This window comes from Grus americana, chromosome 12, assembly GCF_028858705.1.
Source record: "Grus americana isolate bGruAme1 chromosome 12, bGruAme1.mat, whole genome shotgun sequence".
NCBI classification, from domain to species: Eukaryota; Metazoa; Chordata; class Aves; order Gruiformes; family Gruidae; genus Grus; species Grus americana.
Genome location: NC_072863.1, coordinates 10,360,694 through 10,385,600, shown reverse-complemented (window position 1 = coordinate 10,385,600; position 24,907 = coordinate 10,360,694). Strand labels below are relative to the sequence as shown.

The 24,907-nt window shown below is 46.5% G+C and overlaps 1 protein-coding gene and 1 long non-coding RNA gene across 8 annotated transcripts in view; one reads left to right on the top strand and one right to left on the bottom strand.

Annotated features, from left to right (window-relative positions):
* Positions 1 to 672: 672 nt before the first annotated feature.
* Positions 673 to 23,281, bottom strand: IL13RA2 (interleukin 13 receptor subunit alpha 2). Of its 7 annotated transcripts, XM_054839549.1 has the most exons (10): positions 23,066 to 23,281; positions 21,131 to 21,295; positions 17,406 to 17,557; positions 15,109 to 15,262; positions 14,515 to 14,635; positions 12,512 to 12,696; positions 11,221 to 11,378; positions 10,245 to 10,389; positions 9,496 to 9,598; positions 673 to 1,271 (listed from the first exon to the last, which is right to left on the bottom strand). In XM_054839549.1, the coding sequence occupies exons 2-10, from the start codon at positions 21,213 to 21,215 to the stop codon at positions 992 to 994; spliced, it is 1,383 nt and encodes a 460-aa protein (XP_054695524.1). In that variant the 5' UTR covers positions 21,216 to 21,295; positions 23,066 to 23,281; the 3' UTR covers positions 673 to 991. The 7 variants fall into 7 exon arrangements, with proteins under 7 accessions (XP_054695524.1, XP_054695523.1, XP_054695529.1 ...); XM_054839548.1 differs by lacking the exon at positions 23,066 to 23,281 and having other exon boundaries at positions 21,131 to 21,615; XM_054839552.1 differs by lacking the exons at positions 673 to 1,271; positions 23,066 to 23,281 and adding an exon at positions 3,836 to 7,205 and having other exon boundaries at positions 21,131 to 21,610.
* LOC129211838 (uncharacterized) overlaps positions 21,303 to 24,907 on the top strand; it is a 20,069-nt gene continuing 16,464 nt past the window's right edge. The window contains exons 1-2 of the long non-coding RNA XR_008578988.1: positions 21,303 to 21,362; positions 21,890 to 22,051. This is a non-coding gene — a long non-coding RNA (uncharacterized LOC129211838). The remainder of the gene's footprint in view (positions 21,363 to 21,889; positions 22,052 to 24,907) is intronic.

The following is a 24,907-nucleotide window of genomic DNA, read 5'->3' as shown; positions in this document are numbered from 1 at the left end:
TGGGATGTGGATGTGTTACTGACTCTGTGCAACAAAGCAGGTGATGCAGGAAACCATGGTGAGTAATGGTGGTTTTCCTTAGCCAGATCTTCACTCCTTGAGGGTAAATGAATGTGATTGCCTGTTGCACTGTAGTTAGTTGACACCTCTGCTTTAAAAAAATAGATGGGACTGTGTGTTGATCCTGAGCAGCAGCCCTGGTGATAGGCATAGTGGGGGGACACAAGTCCAGGTAGGGGCATAGGGAGTCCTTTTAATGAGAAAAGAGTAGAAAGCTTGGCTTTTCCTCCTGGCAGCCAAAGATGGGTGAAGAAGGCTCTTGTGGTGGGTTGACCCTGGCTGGAGGCCAGGTGCCCACCAGAGCTGCTCTCTCACTCCCCTCATTCACTAGACAGAGGAGAAAAAAAAGTATAACGAAACGCTTGTGGGTCGAGATAAGGACAGGGAGAGATCACTCACTAATTGTTGTCATGAGCAAAACAGACTGAACTTAGAGAGGGAATTCATCTAATTTATTACTAGGCAAAACAGAGCAGAGGAATGAGAAATAAAATCAACTCTTAAAACACCTCCCCCCACCCCTCCCATCTTCCTGGGCTCAACTTCACTCCCGGCTTCAACCTTCCCCCCCCTCAGCGGCACAGGGGGACGGGGAGTGGGGGTTACGGTCAGTTCATCACATGTTGTTTCTGCCACTTCTTCATCCTCAGGGGGAGGACTCCTCTCATCGTTCCCCTGCTCCAGCATGGAGTCCCTCTCATGGGGTGCAGACCTTCAGGAGCAAACTGCTCCAGCGTGGGATCCCCCACGGGGTCACGAGTCCTGCCAGCAAACCTGCCCTGGCGTGGGCTCCCCTCTTCACAGGTCCACAGGTCTGGCCAGGAACTTGCTCCAGTGTGGGCTTCCCACGGGGCCACAGCCTCCTTCAGGTGCCTCCACCTGCTCTGGCGTGGGGTCCTCCACGGGCTGCAGGTGGAATCTCTACACCCCCTCATCCTTCCTCCATGGGCTGCAGGGGACAGCCTGCCTCACCATGGTCTTCACCACGGGCTGCAGGGGGATCTCTGCTCCGGCGCCTGGAGCACCTCCTCCCCCTCCTTCTGCACTGACCTTGGTGTCTGCAGAGTTTCTTACATCTTCTCACTCCTCTCTCCGGCTGCAAAAGCTCTCTCTTGTGTTTTTTTTCCTTCTTAAATATGTTATCACAGAGGCGCTGATTGGCTTGGCCTTGGCCAGCGGCGGGTCCGTCTTGGAGCAGGCTGGCATTGGCTCTATCAGACACAGGGGAAGCTTCTAGCAGCTTCTCACAGAAGCCACCCCTGTAGCCCCCCCGCTACCAAAACCTTGCCACGCAAACCCAACACAGCTCTCTATCAGGACATCAGTGAGTGCTTGTTCTAACTAAGGAGTGAGAGGAGCTATTTAGGCTAGAGGAAAACATTGGCATACAAAAAGTGCCAGAAATAAACTAGGAATTAGAAGCAGGTTTCTAACAAGTGGAGTATTCCAGGTCTGGAACAGCACTTTCTGGTGAGGCAGCAGTAACAGCAACCAAAAAGGCTTATTGAGGGCTCAGCTCTTGCATTCACGCAGGAATTTATGCTGTAGGGGTACAGTGGGAGGGCCCAGCTCAGCCCTTACGTCTGCAGCCTCCTGGCTGGCAGAGCTCAGGCGCCAAGCCAGCCATCTGCACAGCAGCACCTCTGACCTCCCCAGTGATGTGTCCCATAGCGTGGGAGGAACAAACATCTTGAAGCAAGAACACTATTTTTGTGCTACAGTCCTTCCAAGTCCTAGCGGAGCCCTGAAAAATGCCACAATTTTGGAGGAAGGCAGGAAAGGCCATGCCAAATCAGTACATTTCCCACAAGTAGGACAACGTGAAGTCAAGGGATCATGAATTGTATGAATTATAGTTCATTTGCATTCTCAGAAGCATCCAGAATCAACCAGCTTGACAAGCCCAAGCCTGACTGCACACAGTCACGTAAGTTTTATTTACCCACAACAGCATTTTCGTGGACATTGAGTATTATTGGAGCCAGTCTCAGTCTGCTCTGGAAAGCCGCAGCATTGAGGTAATGTCCTGTTGGGCTGCCATTAGCTGATGTATTTGAGAAAATGCTGGTGAGCAGCTTTAAGGGCTGGGAGCCTGCTATGTGCTTGCACTGTCTGATTTTTTTAATGCTTTTCTTTGTTGCTGCATTTCCAACTGTGCAGCCAGGAACTTCATGCTTTTACTTCAGTAAAATAAATTGTGTTGTTGGTCTTTTAAGCTCTCTGTTGTTAAAAGTGGACTCAGCTAAACCTGGCAGGCAGCAAGGTTATTGTTTTCTCAGTGTGAGTGTTTCTAAATAAATTGGCAACATGGGCACAAACTTCTGGGCAGCTACCAGCCAAGGTCAATGTGAGAGTCCCAAAGGCTGGGACATATTTCCAGTTCAACAATTACGAGCTGGAACAAGATAAAAGGCCAGGGCTATCCTCTCCTGGCCTTTATGCATCAGACGGGGACCTCTTGGTGGCACAGCGGCTCTCCCAGGCTCCCTGGGCAGCCCCGGCTCTGCAATCAGACCCTGTGAGGGCATAAAGGATGTTTGGGTACCTAGAGGCAGCATGGGAACCTGCATCTGTTGTCTCTGGTTTCTTCTCCTGTGCAAATTTTCTGTAGCCATTCCATGGAGAAAGCTGTATGCTTTGTAAACAACAGGATGGTTTAACACACACTTTGCATCTGTTTGCTGTTACTGAAGTTGCACTTGTATGTTATGGCCACACAGGGAGGGACACATGGGGAGGGGAGTTAGACGTGTCCAAGGGCAGCTGGGAGGCTGCAATCCTTGTGCGCAGCTTTTGCACAAGCAGAATAGCAGAAAAGGCTTGCTGTGGACTGCCGCAGCAGTCAGCACACAGGTGGATTGACAGCAGATCTGAAGCAGGACGGAGCTGGGGGATGGATGGACACTTAAAATGGCACATGTTCACATGGGGCACTTGGCATCTTTGATTTATCTGTTGTACAGGCCAGTGCAACCTTTCTTTCCTAACGTGGGCAGATAAATAGCTCATCAGCGCTCTGAGCCTGACCCTGTGCCTGGGTGGTGAGGAACTGATGGGTTTACAGATTTTAGCCTTCAAATATAGAGCTTCCTTTCCCAAGAACATCATGTTTCTGTTTGTTATGCATGTTTTCTCCACCACTGCGTGAATTCCAGTGAAGAACATCCTGCACCCTTCATTCATTTTTAAATCATAAAAATAACTAGATAAGTGAATTCTATTAAAGGAAGGTGTTTTGTAAAAAAAGCCCTGATATTTATTACTTTTTTTTTTTTCTTAAATTAAAATGATCCCTACGAGTCCCTGGTGCTTTGGTGAGGTGGGACATCCAAGCAAACCAAAGATGTGGCATGCCTTTACCACCTCCATTCACAGCTTCCCAGGCAAGGAAAGAAAAAACATAGTTTGCAGGTGATCACTGATGACCGTGACTCAAATCCCCCCACTGCAGCTGCAGGAGGTTGGGGCAACTTTTCACACCTTCCAGCAAAGGCAGGGCAATGCAGCCCAATTCAGTATCTCAGAGAAGGCAGAGGTGCTGCATGGGCTCTCCTTGCTGTCAGAGATGAATGCATGCATCATTGGGGACCGCAGCAGGGTTACCACCGTGCCTGTCAAACCCCTGTGCTTAAGCATGTGCCTGCACTCAACTCCCCATGGAGTGAGACCTGCTTCAACACTGAGGTTGTTTCCTGAGCAGAGCCATGAGAAAAGGAAATGTCAAGGCCATGTTTAGGATTTTTAAATTGGATTTCTTTTTTTTTTTTTTTTTAAATGTGTCTGGTAGCATAACACAATGAAATAGTGTTTTATTTCCTGAGCAGAGCAGTCCCATGGCAAGTCTGGGTGGGGATCTGGCACAGGAGGCAGGCAGCCCAGGATGGCAGGGAGGCGAATATTCATTTTTGGTGCAAACCTTGTGGTAGCCATCATTTCTCAGCTGGTTGTTTTATCCCTCTGTATTCTGGGAGAAAGATCTTGACACGGGTGGTGTGCAGAGCCGTTTCAGCTGTTCAGACAGCTCACCTGCAATATATTGCCTCAAATTTTTGTTAAGCACATGTATCAGCTGTACTTGCTTGCCTTGAAGCTCTGAGAACCACAGACCCTCCTGAGAAAATTCAGCTTCTACACAGACATGAAGAGCTTGACAGTGCTCTCAAATGTACCCCGCCACATGAGGCAGTGAGCTGCACACCTGCTGTGGCCCATGAAGCTCTTGATTTTAGATTATATCATTAGTTACTGTACTCCCAAAGCCTTGACTGAAAGCTCTGGAAGCTGAAGCCAGAAGGGCTGTGCCACTCTACGTTCTTTCAAGATCTAGGTACTCCCCTAGTACATCCCCGAGAGCTGCAGTGGCTCAGGGATGGGTGCTGAGACCTGTGGTGGCTCAGGGATGTAAGAGCCAATGCCGGAGTGAGGCAGGGACATACAGCAGGGCGCAGTCCTTGCTCGACCGAGCCTTCAGTTTGAGCCAGTGGGGTATGTCTGTGGGTGCTCAGTTGCACAACTGTGGGAAGGAGGGCAGGGGGCTGGTTTTGGCTGAACATGCCATGGGAGATGCAGCTCTGGTCTGTGCAGCAGCGCTGGGCCATGGTCACGATGCCATGAGGCATGAGGGGTGATGTTACCTAGCAATCAGCCCGGTGCTGAATGATGGAGTGAAGGCGTGATACTTCTCCACTTAGCAGTACAAAAAGAACAAAACTCATCTATGTTACAGTGAGCGAGCCATTGTCCCCTCTAATTTTCTTGCACTAAATACTGAATTTTGGTGGAAGCATGCTGCACCTGCTTGCTTCCTCCTCTGCATCCAAGCACAGATGCTGACACCCAGTGGCCATGGAGTTTCTAGCACCTGTAAGAGAGAAACTTCAGCAGAGGTGCCTCAGCCGGTGAGATAGAGCTTCTACCTTTTCATTTCCTCAAGTGCAAGAGGAGTAAAGAGGTCCTGAGAGATGCCAGCCTTGCTTTATGTCTTTCAGCTATTGGCAGGTTATAGTGGTTGAAACACTTCAAACTCTTGTCTTCAGAGGCCAGTCAGAAAAATGAAAAAAATATGAGGATGTATAATGAGGAAACAGAAAGTAAACTGGTTTTCAAATTATTGCCTTATTGGCAGTTTGAAAATAGACCTCAGTGAGAGGAGGGAGATTTTGTGAGTGCAGAGACTCTGGTGACCTTGGCATTTGCCTTCCCTGTTTTGCTGCTTCCCAAAAGCAGCTGGAATATAGCAGATGCAAATTGATTTTGCATTATCCTGCAGCATGCACAGGATCATGCTTTCATATGTTTGACAAGTATTGACATTCTCTGGGGAAGAAAACTGTAGGAAGAGTTGCCTTTTATTCTTCAACAAATGACTCTAAGACTTAATCAGTCAAAGACAGAAAAAAGACCCTAAACTCAAGGGTATGTAAAGGAGTTCTCTTTATACATTTGGCAAAGACATTCGTCACCAGACATATGAGGCTAAGATGGTAAAACCACTGGGGAACCCAGACATGAGCTGGGAACAATAAGAGCAGGGTATGCCAAAGGAGGGATTTTGAAAGCGCTTTACTGAAAATATTAATTATGGACTACAGCAAATGAATTAAACCACTGTAATGCAAATACTGTGTGAAAGAAATACGTAATTAGTGTAATTCTGTAAACATAGGGGAAAAAAAACCCCAACATACTACTGAAATTCTAGCAAGGTTCAGGATGTTAGGAAAGACAAGCAGCTGGCCACCTATTAGGATTACATTTTGCACATGCTGCAGATGTGATGCTGTGAAAAAGCCGGCGGGGGGGGGGGGGGTGTGGGGGGCTGCATGTCTTGCTGCTGCTGCAGCAAGGACCCTGTGCAGGGGTGAGTTTGGTGAGCGGGGAGCCCCGCTCTGGGGCCAAGCCCAGCTTTCCTTACCTAAACACTCCTGTAAAGCTGCAGCAGTCAGATATCATAAGTAGATGCACTTAATTTATCACTCTCTTACTAGGCAGGTTCCTCAGCAGGCTTCAGCCTAACCTTTATATTTTTTGGTTACTAAAATAGCCCTGATCTTTTTGGGGTGAGTTCTAGCTGTGGAAGTACAACAAATGTTCCTTTGCCACCTCTTACCTGCACCCGTTCTCTTAAATCTTCTTCCCTTCTTACCTCTTTTTTGACAAAATTAGAGTATAAACTTTAACCCAGCTTAAACCCCTCCAGCAGGTCAGGATTGCCCCACCATTTGGCCCACTCCAATGTGCGGCATTCCTGAGTGGTGAAGTGGGTGAGATCACATCAGGTGTACCCAAGGCAGCAGGGTGGGCTCCAGCTGCCTGCCTTGCTTTTTCCCTGGGGGAAGTTCACAATGCACTCATGTATTTAGTAGATGTCTAAACTGTATAAGAGGCTGGCAGAACATTAGAGGTGTACCAGGAGTTATTTCCAGTAATAGCAAATCTTCCCAATAGTTTTCTCCAGTGCTTTTTCTGGTTTTAACCATTATTATTAATGCAATAACTGTTGCCCTGGTGACAGTTCTGAAAACCGATAACCCAAATGCTACCCAGTTCTGGATGTCCCAAAGTCCTCTAGCTCCTGAAAATATCTGAAAACCCTAGAATGAGCTTAGCTGAGTATCTGCTATTCTGGTCTTGCAGATCAGGAGATCCAGGCTTGGTCCCACCAGAGATTGCCCTGCCCTGATGGCCCATCACTCTGCAGGGAGGCACACGCAGCCCAGGCTCCAGAGCAAGTCAGAGCAAAATAGTTGTGATGTGCTGGCCAGGGGCAGGTGTGGGGCAGGGCTGCACCCCTTGTCGCTGCAAAAATTCTGCTGGAGACTAGAGAGGGAAGGAAGGGGACTCTGCAGCTGGTGGGAGGGCACCAAGCAAAGAGCTGCTCTCTCCCATTGAACAGAGGAGGAAATACTGTCCTGAGCCTCCTGAATCTGGCTTGTTGTATGAACCCTGCATTCCCTTGAATTGCTCTGATGATCCTGTTTTGGAGATGTCTGCAGGCCAGGTCTCCCTGAGCTGGGGCTGGGGGCTGCTTCGGGGTCAAGCAAGCTTTATTCCTGTTTCCTTCCCTCTCTTGTGGTTCCTTTCACCTTCTCTGTTATATCAGTCGGTGCCTTGCGAGTCCAACTCCATTCTCCATTTCTGATGTGCTGTGTTCATCAAGGTAAAACAGAGTATTTCAATGCCCATTGCATAATCCTGGGTAATTTTAAACGTAAAGCCATTCCATGCTGGTTGGCCAGAAGCCCCAGGAGACAGTAGAGGCAGACGTTGTGTCTCATCAAAATAACACCAGCCAGGAAACTTTACTTCTGCTCCAGTCTGTGCATAGACCATTCTGGTGCTTTCCTCCTTTGGCTGCTCCCAAATAACATCAGAGTTTTGCCTATTTAGCAGTGGAAGCAGTTGATAGTGATTGAATAATTTTGCAGTTGGATGTATAAGATAGCACTTGCTGTGTTGTTTTGTGCCTGATTGGATTAGCATGGCTCTTTACATAGCTGATTGACGCAAACTTGATTTTCTCTCTGTGCTTCCACTGTTCACTAGAAATTCCCATTTTGAATAAGTGCTCCTGCATGAAAATATGTTTTCTGGCTTGTTCAGATGAAATAAAAGCACACTAAACATTTGGGTTTGAGTTGGTTAGTTATTTGACCAAAAAAACCTAGAATGTGCTCGGAGGACAGTGTCTCATCCAGTGCTGATTTTTTAATTTTTTTTTTTTTATCATCATCATAGGGAATGATTGCTTAAAAATCAGTCAGCAATTTCATCAGCTAAATACAAGGCATTGAGAGACATCTTGGGTGCATCATTGAATTCTGGTACCAATGCCTGCTTCCTACAGAAGTTCCCACACTGCCTTTGCCAGAGTAACCCTCACTTCTCTGAAGCATCTGTCCTTTGCAGCAGCTGTGATCATGCCATTTTACAGCAAAAGTTTCTTTCAAGGCCTTCCCAGTTCAGCTTTGCAACATCTAAGGCATATCAGTAAATAACTAGCTTGAGTAGCTCATGTTCAGCAGGCTCAGTATTTGGGGACTAGGAAGACATTGTGAAAGTGGGGTGGGGTAGACTGGCTAGATGCAGGCGTTGGTACCTAGCATTGTGTGTGAGGTGCTTCCCTTCAGTGTGTGTCCTGTTGACAGATTTCTAGAGTCCTTAAAAGAAATAAACAAACCCAATGAGCAATGTGTTATCTTTATTCATGGCAGTTTCCACTGTCTCCTTTTTCTCCTTTGTCCTTTTATCAGAAACAGCTTGCTCCAGAGTCAGTTTCAAACTCCTCCAATGTTTTCCTGGGCCTGTTGAGGACTTGAATTGCAACAACCAGCCTTGCAAATGGCAGCAGGTAGGGAAGACCCACATGGGCTATAGAAAGCTCAGGGCTTCTTGGCTGTCCTTGGAATGATGTTCTAAGGGCAATCCATCACACACAAGGGGTACAGCAGTCACAAGCAGAGTTAGCATCCCACCGGTGCGTGCAATGGCTTTCCTGCTGGGGATCTGAAATGGGCACAGTCTGTTATTCCCAGCACCGAGAGACAGCTGGGGACACGCTACAGCATCCCTGTCACTCATTGCTACATCCCAGTGATGATGTAGGAAGCATTTGCTTTCCAAAATTTTCTTGCCAGCACCTACGCTTTGTTCAAATTTCACGAACCAAAACATTTGAAAGGCGGAGAGATACAAAACAAAGATGAAGGAGTGTGTGTCTCAGACTCCATAAATTCAGCTACCAAATAGGTGTTAGTTCATCTCTGAGGACAACATGATGGCATTTCTAAAGCCAGGTGTCCCGCATCAGCAATGCCTTGAAAGGCACATTAGAAAAGCTACCCATTTGTTTATACTGTATGGCCATAAGGAAAAGATAATAATTATCAGTACCAGGGGATCAATTGTCTCTAAGTGATCCTTCAGACCTGAAGAAAATGCCATCAGTACCAATAATTTGGATATGAGCAAATTCATCCGCTGTGCCTGCTTTTCGCATGTGCTGTCATTGACATGAATGCAAACAACTGGGATGGGAGCGCAAAGACGATGAGGCCTTAGCCCATAAAAATGGCACTTCTTTAACACCACTAGTACAAATCTCTGCTGCCTGAGTGGTCTGGGGCAAGAAAATGGCGTTATTTATGCTGCTGTGCATGCAAGTAACTTTGCTGCATTTAACAGAAGCAGTCTGGGCTCATATGAGCAGGATTTGGGTCTCTTCTGTGAGTTTATGGGTTGTTGTGAGGCATTTCATATCAGAAACAGCCACACTTACAAGGTTGTTTCCTGAAAATAAACTGTTGTTTAATGTCCAATCTTAGAGCATCTATTAATGTTTGGCTCTTAGTATTTAATATGTTGTTTCATTTATAACTGTAGTCTGAGACACCCACATAAAAGCACATTGCATGGACAGGCTGCCTTGGTGCTTACCTTTTCTTGCACTGGCCAATCAAAATAAATATTATGAGGCTACTTGACAAACTCAGAAGGACTGGAATGAGGATAAATAGCTGCTTGTCCTCTTTTCTGAACACTGTGAAGATAAATGACAGCAAATAAGAAAACGCTAGCTTCTGGAACGGGTCATATTACCTCTTACAAAGCTTGGGCTCAAATGCAACCTCAGTGTGTCCAGGTTTGTTACCCTACATTTATTTATTTATTTATTACAGATACATGCCAAGTATATGTTACTGTATAGGGTAACATACTCCTTCAGGATAACATATATCCTGCATATAACTGTAGCCACCGCTCTGTGCCTCTTCCCTGCCTTCTGCATCTTGCAGCAGAGCCAGTGCACACTGCCTACAGGGCCTACAGGGTGCAAAGGAGCTGATCCATGGTGGGGGGCAGCCAGGAGGATGCCCTGCGGAGAGACTCTGAGTACCAGGTGCCCTCTCTCGCAAAGCAGTCACTCCTCCATCACAGCCATCCCCGTGCAGCTGGGAAAGGTGCTGGTGCAGAAGCGTTAGTATTTTTGGGCTTGCCTCCTAAGTGCACTGGAGATGCAAAGTAGTAGGAATAGCTGTGCTGGCGTAGGTTGGGAGTGTAACTAAACCAGGATCCCACCTCCAGTGCTGGACACCAGCAGGTGCCCATGGCAGCCATCAGCGCTTGGTCCCAAACAGGCTTTACAAAGGATGTAAAAGAAATGCTGGTTACTTTGAGTTGCATACCAGAGAAACACTCCTGTGTCCATTCACTCCAAAAGCCCTGGTCAGCACAGAAAATATTTGTTCTCCCCCTGACACGAACACATGAAATGCGGCTTTGATTTGCTCTGGATATTGTTAAAGCGGTCTCCATTTGGGTTGACACAGACTGAGAAAGAAAACAGAGAGAACAAACGTTAAGGAATTACGTGCCACCACCAGTAGCTCTCTGGCATGGCCTGATGTTTCAGAACATACTCTCTGGGCTCTATAAACCCTTGGGTTATATTTTGGCAGTTTTAAATGATTTCGTAATAGTTTTGGACCAGCTAATGCCAATAAGATGATTATGGAGATTAATCTACTGAAAATACATACATTCTGGGGGGCCCCATCATGTATGTTGCCATTTATGCCTGTTAATTTATGGAATCTTTCATTAAATTAGCTAAGAAGATTCATATGTAGAATATAGCAATTAAAAAAAAAGTCCTATGATCAATTAGTTCTTGCCATTTTTGCTATCAAAACTGCACCTGGATAATACACCAAGTAAAAGCACCATGCATGAAAGATGTGTTGTGTCCCAGGCTACTTCTTTGGCGAGATTAGAATTATAGTTTCATCGGACCAAGTTCTGCCACCATATTCAGGAAAACAAACAACAACGACTTTTAAATTTCTGTGATGACAGCTTTCTGACATAACAGCCAGGAGGCCTGAGGAAGTGATCACTCAGAGACTCAGTTAATGCTAAAGCAAATGCTGTGGCTGGAGGTGAGGGTGTTAAGTAGGAACATGTGTAATGAAGCAGCCAGTCAGCGTTTTCCACCAGCAGCACCAGCTAACATCTCTGCACAGTCCGTGCACAGGATAGCAAACACACTGTCCACAACTTGGCGTGAACCCCAATTATCCGGCGTGCCTCCCCGCTGCCAGCCATCAGGCAGGGCTCCCGCGCCCCTTCCCCTCCCAGCAGGACAGGGTGTGTTGTCCCTACCGCCCAGGCAGCCTTGGCCTCCCCCTGATCTTCGGCCAGCTGAACCTCGTACTCCAGGCACTGGGGCGGTGTTTCGCCACCTGGTGGGCTCCACACTATGTGGAGCTCCTCCGATGCAGACATGGAAACCGCCAGCTGCTTCGGGGGCGAGGGCTTTGCTGGGGTGGTGGAACAAAAAGAGAGAAGATCAAGAGGTGCAATCAAACATCTCCTGGTGGGAAAGGCTTCAGTTAATCACTGCCAACCTCTGCTCCTTTTCCCTTTTGATGGGATTTCTGAGCTCCCGTTGCTATCAGCCTGCTGCAGGACCAGAGGTGTCACTAAGGGGGGCAGGCTGGTTGTTCATTTTAATTTGACACGTGGGCTGGGCTAGGTTGCTCTGGGCTGCAGAGCAGGGGTTTTGAAACGCTGGGGTGTGAGCATTGTGCTCGGCACGTTCCCCTCACAGTACAGCCGGCCAGCCCTCCCTGTGCTGCGAGGGCAGCCTCGGCCCCTGCAGTGAGACACCACAGCAGCCTTGGCCTGACACTCTCTGCATCCCAGGAGAGGCTCTGGTTTACGTCAGATGCCCAAAGCCACACGTGAAGCACAAGGAAGCACTAACCGAATTTGGAAATCCTGTTTATTAGCCCAGTGGCTTAACGGGAGTACTAGCTATTTATCCCTGACATTTACATGTGGGTAAATGCATCAGCATGTTAAGTGCCCATAATAAAGAGCAAGTACATGTATCAGGATATACATCATGCTGTGCTTTGCTTCCTTTCCCTGTCTCTGATGGATTTCAAATCTGCCTTTGCTCTGGCAGAACCCATCACACCTTGCACTCAATTCTCCCCAGCCCTTAGCTTGGTTTGAACAGCAAAGCCCAAAGCAAAGCTCCTGTGCTTGCAGAAGCAGAGTAGCGGTTTAAATTCCAGCAGGAGTAAATGAAGCTACCTCTGTGGCAGTGCTGCTAGAGCCAAAAACCCCAGAGCTGCTCTGCCGTCTGCCCAGCAGACCATTTATATCCCAAGTTGTCCAGCTGCCAAGCACAGCACTTGGAGGCACCCGCTGACCTTCCAGGGTGGGTGCGGAGTGGTGTTGCTCACCTGCACATGCTGCTGGGAACTCGAGTCCTGTGTGGCACATGCCACAGCCCCTTCTCCGGGGGAAATCCACCCAGACACATTACAGCCACCCATCTACCAGAGTGCACGTTTGTTTGAGCCCCCTTGTGCAAGATGTGAGCCTTGGGTGCATGGTGGCCGTGCATCCTCCCACAGCCCTGCTGCTTTCCTGCCAGTGTTACCTAGGTTGTGAAGGCGAAGGGTGACATACAACGGCCGTAGCAGAGTGGCTGCCGCTGAACCATTGACACAAATGCTCAGATCCTTATATTCTGCCTGGCTCAGATTTTGTAACACACAGCCGATGTTTATACCGTGATCCTGAATGTAGTCATCACACTGTGTTGTGTGGTCCAGCCCCTCGTACCTAGCGGTGTATTAGGAAAGTAGAAAGAAAAAAAATAACCAAAGCAATGGCAGTTACTACTTGGGTAAGGACGTTTTTTAAGATTGGCCCTAGGCCTCGATTATCACCTATATCTGACCCACCCTTTGCCTTTTGCAAGTGATCCAAAGCACAGTGTTATGCATTGGTCACCTGGACTCCTGCTATGGAAAAAGTCTGGGGAGGAGAAAAAAACAAATTGACATGCACAGATGGCTTCCCTGGTTGGTTTGTAGGCTGTGTCAGCCTCTCCCCAAGCCCATTCCTGGAGCACAAGAGGCCACTGTGTGAGTGGAGCCAGGACAAGATCTAGCCCCTACTCATGGAGACCCCCATCCTCCCATGGGGCGCCATCAGCCACCAATTCTGGAGTTGCAGAAAGGTCTCCTCCCAAGCCAAAATACAGTGGTTTGTGGCAGGTGACATTTGCCATTAATGTAATGAGCGTTAATGAGATGCTATGGCTGATTGCAGGCAGGTCCCATGCATCTACATGGGCATGTAATGGAAACCCAGGGGTGCGAGTGAGGAAGGGGTTTGCTACTGTGCAGCCCTGTCCTCTCAAACTGCCTCCTGTCTTTGGGGGCCACTCTCCAAAGCTTAGCTGCTGGCCCCATCCTGGAAATACTAAGTGGTGTTTTATATTACCTTTTAAGACTCCTTCTGGGTTAGTACCCTTGAGGCAGGGCTGAATGTGGCCTCTGTACCCTACACCTAATGAAAGTCTCCCTGCACAGCACATCATGTTTTGGGGAAAAATTTCGTGTGGGAGTGCTATAAAAGTTAACTTACAGGAATCAAAGGATGCCATGGCTGTGTTCCCACTCACTTTCTTTATACAATGGGACCCAGATCCAAATGCCTGGGTTTGTTACAGGCAGTTAAATATGTGTGGGTTTGTTGGGATTTTTTTTTTCTTTGGTGTTTTTGGGGTTTTTTGGAACAAATCATGAATTTCCATGGTTTCCTTCAAGCAGACCTTTGTAGTTAGTAAAATGGTTTTAAATCAGTGTTTCTGCTTTGAAGACTATTTTCAAGAGCTACATGGAAACTATTTTTAAAAAGCAGCTATGGTTTTGTACACGTAGCCCAAAGGCACGAAACCCAATAATTTCCTAACTAGTCATCCTTACCATAGTATCATAGGAATTGAAGCACAAATACAGCATTTAGTTTGTCCAAAAAACACCAAGTCTAGCTTTGTTTTTCTTGCAGAACAGAAATATTAGGCAGCAGTATAAAAAAAAAAAAAACCAACTCAGAAACATGTATTATTACTACCTTTTGGCAGCATGTTTACTTGTATGATATGTGCTAAGGCTATGAAAATATGTTTGAGGAGTAAAACTGTTAGTTGCCAAGAAGCCCTGCTCTTTGTATAGGGTTAACTGAGCTTGGTAACCTCCTGCTGAATCCTATCCTATAGAGCTATATGCACTGTGATCAAGGGAAACGTGCAGCTAGAATGATCCAGGTACGTTCAGAGGAGGGAAGACACAAGGCTTTGTGATGGATAACATGCATAAAGCACTCTGGGGGGAGTGAATAAAAGGGAACGGAGGAAGGGAGAAGGTGCTCCCTGTAGAAGGTCAGCACAAGCCTGATTTTAAGAAAGGAAGCAGGGATTTGGTATTTCCTTGCCCAAAGGCCCATGTTGCTTGGAGCATTATTACTGCTTGTTCTAGGTGGATTGTGTAATAGCATTGCTAGCCATAAAAGCATATTTGCTGTGGTATTTTAGTACCCTGAGAGGCTCACTTGATTGCCGCCTGGATGTTTTTCTATTTTGCTGATACATACCAATAATATAGTCCATAATGTACACCATGAGGAGTGAGGAGACCTGGTTGCCAAGTGCACTTGAGGTATTCCCAGTCATGATAGATGCAGTGGAAATTCTGAACCTCTGATTCCAGTTTTCCTGTCAAATGAGAAGGAAATAACCACTATTTAGCAATGTACCAGTCAGGCCCAGCAGAAATATCATTTTATGTCTTTGAGCAATTGTGTGCTGCAGCTGAAAGACAAAAAAAGGAAAAGAAAAGAAAGTCAGTCACCATTATTAGACAGTTTTGCTGCCAAAAGTGCTCTGTTTCCTGTAAAAGCGAGTTCACTGTACTTAAAGCAGAAAGATGCATTACTGACCTTTTCATTCAGCAGTGGAACTCGTGCAGGGAAAACCCAGCAGAGCTGGGGTACAGGCAGAAGGAAATGAGCCCCAAGTATCCAGTAACCACAACCACAGCCAATAGAAACAGAGATGTTCTGGTGTCTTATACCTCAACAAGCCCTGCAATGGCTTATCCATCCAGCAACCCTCAGGCCAGCAGTGCTTCATGCAATAGGCTCATGCAAAGTACAAAACTGCACCAGGTACTGAAGGCTGCCCCTAACCTTGCAATGGGACCTGAAAGGTATCATAAATCCAGTCGCTTTGCACCTCCACGTCATCGGCACACCGTCCTTCGAGCAGTGTCTGTACCTTCACTTCAGCAGTCCTGCTGAGGTCAAATCCAACTCTGAGTTTTAGTTTTCCAGTAAAAATAACCTGGTTAAAAGATAAACTTTATAAGCACCTCTTTTGTCATTAGGTGGGCTGCAGAGTTAGCTACCATTGCTCCTGCTCCAGCTGTGAGTAGACTCATTTGTGTGCTTTAATGTTTCTTTACAGCTCTGTCCTGTTTCTCCTGCCTGGTGCTTCTCCAGCGCTCTGGTACTGTCTGCTTTGCCCAGCTTCACTGGCTTCGAGTGCCTCCACCCCACAGGACACCAACAATGACAAGACAGAACAGACTATGGTTCAAGGGATCTCCATCAGCCAGGAGCACCCAGGAGGGTCTGACAAGGATACCACCATAAATCCAGATAAAAGGCACTTGTTCATGATGTGAGATAATTAGAAACAGAAGGAAGAACGAGTCTTGTAACTGATGGTTCCCATGGGAAGCACAACCACACCCTGCAAGGATGGCGCAGCAGCCAGGCAGCACAGGGTGGGCTCACCACTGGGTGCCACTGGGCTTAGCCCTTTGCAGGACTTCTTGAGCACCCCCCCTGAAGGTTTTTCTTTTTTTTTTTTCCCCTCAGACTTACCTTCCCTTACTTTACGCAAGGGAAAAATAAGTTGGCAAGAGTTACAACAAATGATGAGAGAGAGGAGGTGTTGTGTTAGCCCAAGCAGGACAGAAGTAAAGTGCCATAAAATGCATACACGTACTGCAGCAGGACCTGCTATGACACAGCCCACAGTCAGGCATTTTGTCAGCAGTCCCAGAGTGTGAGCTGTGTGGAGCCATGTGTTTCTAAGAGACATCAATGACTCTTGCTTCTGCTGATGTCCCATGGATTTTTTTTTCAGACTTACTCTTCTTCATGACCTTATCTGGGGTCAAGGTACCAGAGATGACTTTTTTCTACTTTTTAGATCCACCTTGTATAAGACACTTTTATTAGTTTTGATTTAGGGAATTCTGACATGTTTTTAAAAACTGCATATTTTTTTCCTTTGTGCTTTTTAAATGCCAGTTGAATCATCATAGAAGAATCTGCACAGCTGCACGCTGCTACATGGCTGGGAGTGTGATGTGCATCATGACTGATGGCAGGTTGAAGAGCCCCTTTCCATGCCCTTGTGATTGCAATCCACAGCTGAAATAGGGTGGGAGGCATTGTGCTCTTCCACCTCCGCAGGCTTCCATGGGGTGGCTGGGCCAAAACCCATTTGCGTAGTGACTGAGCGCAGCCTGGCAGCCTGGGCTTTGCTGCCTCAGGTGGATGAAGCAGATGACCAGCTCACACAGGACATATGGAAACCCTTCACAACAAGAGGCTGGGGTCCACAGCACTGCTAACCTGGTGTGACTGCTCCTGCTCTCTCTCCCTGGTCTCCTGAGCTGGCAAGCTCTCTAGCACTCCTGCTTCAGGATTTTGCAAAAAAAACTTCCTTGCTTTCAGGACACCTATCTGTATTTTGGGTTGTTGGGGGACATCCTTAGCATATTTTTCATGTGTTCCTCAGTATCGTGTGCCAATCAGCCTACTGCTGGGTTTCTCCTCCCCCCACTCCATTTCCCTTCCTAACCCTGCAGCAGCCTTTCATCTTCTAAGCACTTCCAAAATATACTCCTATGACCCTTCTTGTACTGTGCCTGTCTGCTACTGCCCTGTTACATGAGAGAAGACTGACAATTTTATCATAAAGCTGAGTTAAGAGTCAACCATATCTAAAAAAAGAAAAGTAAATGGTAATCAAGGAAGGACACCCTTCTGGATAAAGGTAATGTTAGAGCATTAGCATAATTAATGAAATTTAATGTTTTATTTATTCACCACTTTGCATCCCTAAGGATCTGTTGACCTGAATTTCAGTTCAAGCCCCATAAAGGCTTTCCAAAAAGTGTAGTGCCTTTTACAATGAGGAATGCTACTAGATGTTATTGGATTATTTCTGGCAGCAAGCACCATGCCCTCTGACAGAAATAGCCCATTCTCTGACTGCTGCTGCTGTTACATTTCAAAACACATTCCCATGTGGCAAAAGATTCAAACCACTGGAGCAGTCAGGCTTTTTCATGGAAAGCTGGAACTGCCTTGGTACCACTCCTCCTTGAAATGCAAACATAAATCTGTGCTGGAACTAAAGGCAGAACAATAGCCTGGATTTAAGAGGATTAAACCATGCTTTGTCTTACCTTCCAGTCTCTGTCACCAGTGTTGCGGTATTCAAACTTGTATTTTACTGTGCATTCATTGAAGGTTTGTACATTGGGTGGAGGTTTCCACTCTATATCAAGAGAACCTAAGAGTCCAGGATCAGTGATCTGAAGGTCTTGTGGGGGAGCAACTAAATTGAAAACAAAGCAGGCTTTAAAACACAGTGTTGATGGTTTAAAACACAGTGTTGATGTAAAGAAAACAAAAAAGTGTCATGAAATTTGATGAGATGACAAATGCAGCTGCTGGATGTGAAGGGAAGCACTGCTGGTCCAGGTTGAAGCCCTGGCTATTTAATAGCTTGTTCTCAACAAATGTGCAAAGGCTCTGCTCCTGCCCAATCGCCCAAAAAACAGTTTGTGCTGATGCCCAGAGAAAATGCTCAAGGACCATTGTAAAGGTGCAAAGAATGCCACATCTTCGACACTCTTTTTCAAGATGTATTAAGCAAACTACTGTCCTGTGATAACCTTGCAAGTCCTATATTTGCTTACTTTTAACTCATGATATTTACCAACTGTCAGAACAAGTATCCTTGCAAACATTGTGTTCCGCACCTACACCATCATATGATGACAGATCACAGCATGCTGTCGGGGAAATATATATTCCTTAACTGTAACAGATACAAATCACCCATATTGCTTAAATATTCCTTTCAAGCATATTAAAGATTAATGAAAAAAACAAGACAAAAACCATACAGAAGCAGAAAAGTAGGGAGGTAAAATCATTCTTATTTTGGCCCTCTATCAGCTATACAAACATGTGCTTTTACAGTCAATCTAGCTTTTATTAATCTATTGTAAAGTGCTGCCATTTCTTAATAAATCAGCATTTATCATAGATTAATTCGTACTAAGACATGCTTCGTAAAAGCCCAGCACTGTATGGAGCTGTCATTCACATGATGAAAGCTGTTTGGCTATTCAGTTTTATTAGTTCAAAAAAAGTAAATTTTTGTAACGTCTAAGGTAATTTTCCTCCACTTCTCCATAGAGGTGAAGTTATCCATTTGGGCTTCTGCATCTTCACTGCATGATACACTTTTTTCACGGTGATTTGGAGCCCATCTCCTGGCAGTGTCAGTCCAGCATTGCCACCACTTCTCTGAGTCTGGCCTCCAGGTCACTGGCTTTTTTGCCAGCTTTTTCATGTCTTTGTCAGAATTTACACCTTTTTTTTTCTTTTTATTTTTTAAATAAATCTATTGTGAAAGCAGACCTTGAAAATATCTTTCAGTGGAAGATGGCGATATAAATCAAAATTTCGTGTGTTCCTTGGAAAGTTTGCAGAGAACATCGCTGCAGGATTTATTTTGCCTAAGGAAACTCTCCCAAATGAAACACACTGTGGGCAGCAGTCTTAAGATCCCACTTTTCCTAGCATGTAAAGATCCATGGGGGATTTGTTGTTATGTTAAATGGCAAAGTAGGATATCATGGCAATGTATTTAGGGAGGCGCTGGGGCAAGGAACAATAGACTATAATAATTTGGAGAAAAATTAGATTTTATGTATATTTCTGTGTAACAAGTAAAACACTCTCTCTCCCACCAGCTGTGAGTCCCATGAATGCAGTGTGGATTCAGAGGGTGGTGGTGAGCTTGCTCCAGCTCCAGGGGCAATGGCCCTGCATGTGCAATATCTTGTACTCAGCAGCCCCATGTTCCTGCAGGAGGGGAGGGTCTGAAATTGCTAAGCTGTGACAAGCACAGATTTTCCGGCATGGGCAGAGGAGGGTGAATAGGGGCACGGGCAGCTCTGCCTGTGCAAAGACTGCTCAAGCTGGGCTCTTGGTGAGCATCAGAGGTGGGAGCAGGGGCAAGGTGAGGGCATCTCACCCACCTCCTGGGTCTTCGCAAACACACAAAGGCTCCAGGAAAGGGAGAAGCAGTGTGGGGGGACAGCAAGTCTGTGGGAGTGGCACTTGAAGAGCTGCAGCTGCTAAGGAATGAATGAGTGGCTCCTCCAAAATGGCCATCTATAGCCGTGCCAAGGAGGGAGCAGGGATGAGGCAAAGGGGTGTTCATCCCACCGGCCAGCCCAGGTTGAGAGCCCACCAGGGCCAGCATGAGGGAAGGCTTCCACAACGCCAGCGCACCATGTCCTAGAGCCGAACCCTGTTGTGGTGGCTGCCGTGCGGAATTTCCAGTACAGGCTGGCCAAGGAGATCTGCAGGCAGGGCTGTGAGCTGGACTCTCCTGCGCTCAGGAAGCTCCTCCTGAGTGGATAAATGCTGAGCCTCGCAGCAATGCAAACAAGCAAAAGCCTACTAGCCTTTGTCATGAGCCTGGTGGTGTCAAGAGAGGATTAGGTTGATCAAAAATGGAATTTCTGAATGGAAACAGTAACACTCTGAAATTTGTTTCCTCCCTGAGCTTGAACAAAACAGTAATATTTTTGCAAAACAATTGCAACTGTAAACAGCAATTTTTGCAAAATAAATTTTGACTGGATTTCAGAGGGAATGGAAAAGCTTCTATTGGGATGTGGCTTGCATTCTGGGATTTGATTTTTCTTTAAATGTCAGCACTGCATCTTGCAGTTTCTCATTTTTACAATATTACATGACAAACCAGTCTCACTCACATTATTTATACAGAACACAGGACTAGAAATATTCTATTTTGTTATCTAGTCTTCAAGGAAAGCTGGTCCTGAATGTTTCTTGACCAAAAAAACCCAATAACTTCTCTACCTGATTTGTGTGGCAGTGAGTCAGGTAGCGATGTGCTGGCTGGATGGCCGCAGCCCTCACATGCATGCTCACTCCAACATTGCAGCTTTGATGATGAACTGCCTGCTAATCCCCAGCTGCCTCCCACTGCTTTGCCCCACACCATGCAGTGCCTTAGGCGGCGCAAGCAGCAGGAGGTTTTGCAATTTTCTGCCTATTTTACCAGTGGAAAAATGGCAGCTGCCAGGTGTCCCCCATATCTTCTGTCTGCACTTCTCCATGCTGGTCAGAGAGGTGCAGGTGACTTTCATGTTTTGAGAAGCCCATTTTAAAGGCAATGCTGTTTTGCTTGGCATGGCAGTGGCATATTTGCTGGCAGCTTTCCATGCTTGCTGGCTGGCAGGACAGGGAGCCTCTCAGTGCTCTCCTGGCCAAGTTTTCACCTCTCCACCATGCGCCGGCTGCAGCAGGGAGGGACAGACCTGCTTGCTGTCTCTCTGAAGAAGGAAAGCTTTTGGGTGCAAAGTCCCAGCTACTGGAGGCCAAAAGAGCTGGGGCTGTCAGGTGCAGTGCAGCAAAGAGGTGCTCGGAGGACTTGAAGCAAAGGGTGCTTCAAGTGCCATTGCCATAGAGGATAGCTTGCAGAGCAATATTTTTTTGTAAGAAAGTATTATTCTCCAATTATGAAGAAGCCTTGTGTTTCTTACACCTAGCATAGTTTGTCTGTCTGAGACCTCACTCAGGTGCATTTATGTACCCAAGTGGCATTTATATTTGACAACTCTATATCAAGCAATATATTCGGTGTGCACCAAAGGCAGTTTCTGCTCCTTTTGAAGCTACTCAGAAAAATATCCACTAAACACACAATATATTGACACAATTGATTACAGGTTTATAAATCAGCCACTTGCTGTAACACACACATAAGAAAAGATTCAGCTGAAGGACTAACTTCATAAAGGACCCGAGTAAATGTGGAGCGCACATTAGGCAGTGACGCGAACGGCACACCAGGCTTTACCTGCAGCGTGGTAAGAGGAGGAGGAGGAGACCACACAGCCCCACACCAGTGCGATGGAGAGAGTGTAAAGCCACCGGAGAGCCATTCAGAGGTAGGATGTCAGAGGTTCCCGCTGGAAGGTGTGCGGCGTCAGAAAAGCAGTCCTGCTGCACACATGCAAGGAGGCTGGAGAAATAAAGTAGAGTTGAAAGGCTTCAGCGCATCGGTGGGACCCTGATATTCCCTCTGCAGGGTGAGCACTGACAACAAGCGCCTTTTTACTTGTTTACCCAGTCTGATTAATCATTTCCCAGAGGACTTTTATTTGTAACTTTTGGGGATCGCAACACATGGATGACTTTGGCTTCATTTGAAATAGTTTCTGGCTAGCTAAGCACATTCTCTGAAGGCACGTCAGCCTGTACTTCAGTCACCGAGCCGTCTGCCGTGCATCTTCTGTGGAAAGAGTGATGCAGCCAAGTGTCTGACCCGCCTGCCATAGGAAGTGCCTTGGACCAATGACATTTTCATTAAAAAAAAGCCAAAACAGAATGTCTTATCCAATAAACAGACACGTCTTATGCAACCGTCACCAGCACTTTTGGCTTTCCTATTTCAGGATTTGATGACTAAAAAGAAAAAAAAAAATGCAGAGAAAAAATTTCCTTTCTAATCCGCCCTCCAGTAAAAAAGAAATTCCAGCTTGCAGGAATGCTTGTGAGAAGTCTTCTTAGTTGTCCTGATAATTTTTGAAGGGGACCAATTTCTCTTCCTGAGCAGGTCTGCTGGAGGGAAGATGGGGACTAAGAGAGAGAGAGAAGGAGAGTTTCCAGGGGGGCTTCTCCTTCCTTCAGATTTCATGCTGAAGGTGGGTAGGAATCGCTGCCTACGGACACACCAGCCCAGCCTGCTTCCCTATGCCAGAAAGCAAGTGGATTACAGGTAAAAAGAATATATACATATATACACATATATATATATTCTTTATTTTTTAAATATAGATACAGATATAGGTATAGATCAGATATATAGAGAGATATTATATAGATTAGATTTAGATATATAGGTATCAATCTTTATGAAAGCTTGAGGCTACTGCTTGAGCTCTGATTGTGTAAGAATACGGCGACATCTATGCGAACATACAATGCATCACTGAGCTCCTTTCAGATTACAAACTTGCCTGACACTGTCCACACAGCCTTGGCTGTAAAAGGTGGACTCCCAGGTCATACTTTGGTATGGCTGCTTACTCCTCAGTGCCTGTGGCTATGGTGTGACAATACAAAATTGGGGGTCTGCTGAAAGGCAGAGCTTCAAGTCAGCGGGACCTTGGGAAATCTGAGAGTTGGGGCCACCAAAAACCCCACCAATTGAAGAAGTGGCTCAGGGGAGCTGGAGGAGACAGGTTGTGCTGGGGGCAGAGGGGAGTTTAAATTAATCAGAAATTCTAACTGGCAACACACAGCAGCAGTTAAAAATACACAACAATTTTATCAGATAATTTTCAATTTAAATTAGTATCAAATCCCCACAATTCCATCACATAAGTGTAAGCAGTACCAGTAATTTTTCTGTTTCACTGTGAAATGAGAACATATGGAGCAGTTCCAGTCAGAAGAAATGATCAGAATTATTTCTTAACATATCGAATATGACATAAAACTTGTGTCAGTACAAACTTGGCTGTAAGCATAAGTCTCTGCCTCGCAAAGGTCTCATAATTCAGTACAAGGATGCAATGATAAGGAGAGCCAGCGTGCAGAGCTGGGAAAAGCAGTGGCTATAACTCACAGCTGGTGAGTAACTGCATCCAAGGACTGCGCATGAATGCTAGTGGAGGAAGCTTCTTCCATTTTCAGTAGTTAACTTTAATGTATTCACATAGTTTCCAAGGTGAGTAAAAATAAACAAAGGCTTACGCAGGAAGACTTAAAACCAGCAAAGTGCTCTTACCTGGACCTCTAAGTGCATGGGAGCCCATCTGCCTCTGGAGTGCCAAGCTCCTCAACAGCCTCATGGCTGCTCTGCTCAAAACTTTGTATTTTGTAGAAATTTGGAGGCTTTTTAAAGAGGTCTGTCTGTTCTCTTCAGGGATCAGATGCCAAATGCAATGTTCCCACATGGTCAGAGGTTGTACTAAGGTAGCACCAGAGAGTACGCTGCTGGGATTTATGAGGTGTTGGCATTAATTGTTGCTATAACTGTGCTCAAGTAGGTCAAAGGTATGTTTGAAATGCTTAAATGATTCACTAAAATGAAAAACAAATGGCATAATCAGTGCAGGCTGTCTGCCGGAGGCGCCTGGGAGCCGTGGCCCCACACAGCACCTCGGCCCACATGGCTCCAGCCGGTGGTCCCCAGGGCCAGCCCTGGTTTGACTCACTGCAGCACCTCGCCCTGAGCTTCCTGGCTGTCCTGGCTCTGGGGCCAATCCAGCTGCTCTTGCCTCTCAGGGCTCTGCAGGAAATATATAAAATTTTCCATCCCCTCACTCCTCTCCTGTGGGCTAGGCACATCAGCACAGCTGGTCAACATGATCCTTGTATAGCCTTGCCTGTCACCATTTCCTTCATCCCTCGTTCCCTGCATCACCTTGCGAGCCCTCCCTCACCCCCAGCCTGGAGAACCCTTTGCAAGGAGTGGGTGCTTCACCCACATCTCATTTGCCCCAGCTCTGGTAGTGAATACACCTTACTGAAAAAACATCTCATGATTCCTGTTGCTGTGCTAAAGGATCAGCCAGGGCCATGACCCATACGTGGGTGGGTCATCTCCATGTTGACTTGGTGAGTCAGGAGAAGTTGGTTGCAGCAACTCCCTTCCGGGACAGACAACAAAGGGTGTTTCAGAGAGATTGGAGCTGTGATGTGCATGCCCAGACAGGCAATGGGCTGTTGTTGAGGCTGGATCTTCCCATGGCAAAATTTAGGTATATTGAGAAACAGTTCAGACATACTAAGAACGTGAGAAACAGCATCAGGAACCAAAGGAGTGCTTCTCGTTAGGAAGAAAACTGCCCTCCAAGCACATCTACAAGACTTACGGTATCGTTGTTTGAAGTGATGCCTGAATGAATGTGTTATTGCTTCCCAGTTGGAGTCAATGGGAATGTTTTGGAGCAGCAAAGGCAGGATCCGGCCCCTTTCCACCTGCCAGTTATCCTCTCCATTTCACTGTGCGCACATAGGTAGATACATGCTCAGGCAGGACAGCGCTGCCAGCCTGCTGCATTGGCCGTGCAGACGTGGGAGAGGCATGGTCACCTTTCAGGCGTGAAGCCATTCCCATTATGTCATAGCTATTTGGTTCCAGCTCCAGTGAGATGCTGTGAAGGTAGGTGCCAATGGAAAAAGCATGACCATCCTTCACACTTTTGAACATTTTGAACTTTCAAGGCAGTTGCAAGCAAAATTTCAGAACCTTTTTACCTTTGCTATACTAAAGGTAAAAAGTGACCTCATACATGCAATTATAGCAACTACCTCCCAGAACGGACACCAACTACTGTGTGGTGGGTGAGACCACAGCTTTGAAAACAGAGATGAAAGCAAGGAATAGCACTTGGACTATGAAGACCAGTTAGTCCTGATGGGTGCCAAGAGGAGCTCTGAAGTAGGGAACCAGGAAGCCCATGACCCACCACTGTCCTGATCTGCAGTGGCATTTGGTTGGGAAACAGCCCCAGAAGGCCATGGGGGCTTTGCCATGGCTGGAGACCACTGAACAGGTGAACAGCCCCTTGCTTTTCATCCTTCCGAAGCAAAAGGCAGCAGAAATGGGTAGTTCAAACCCTGT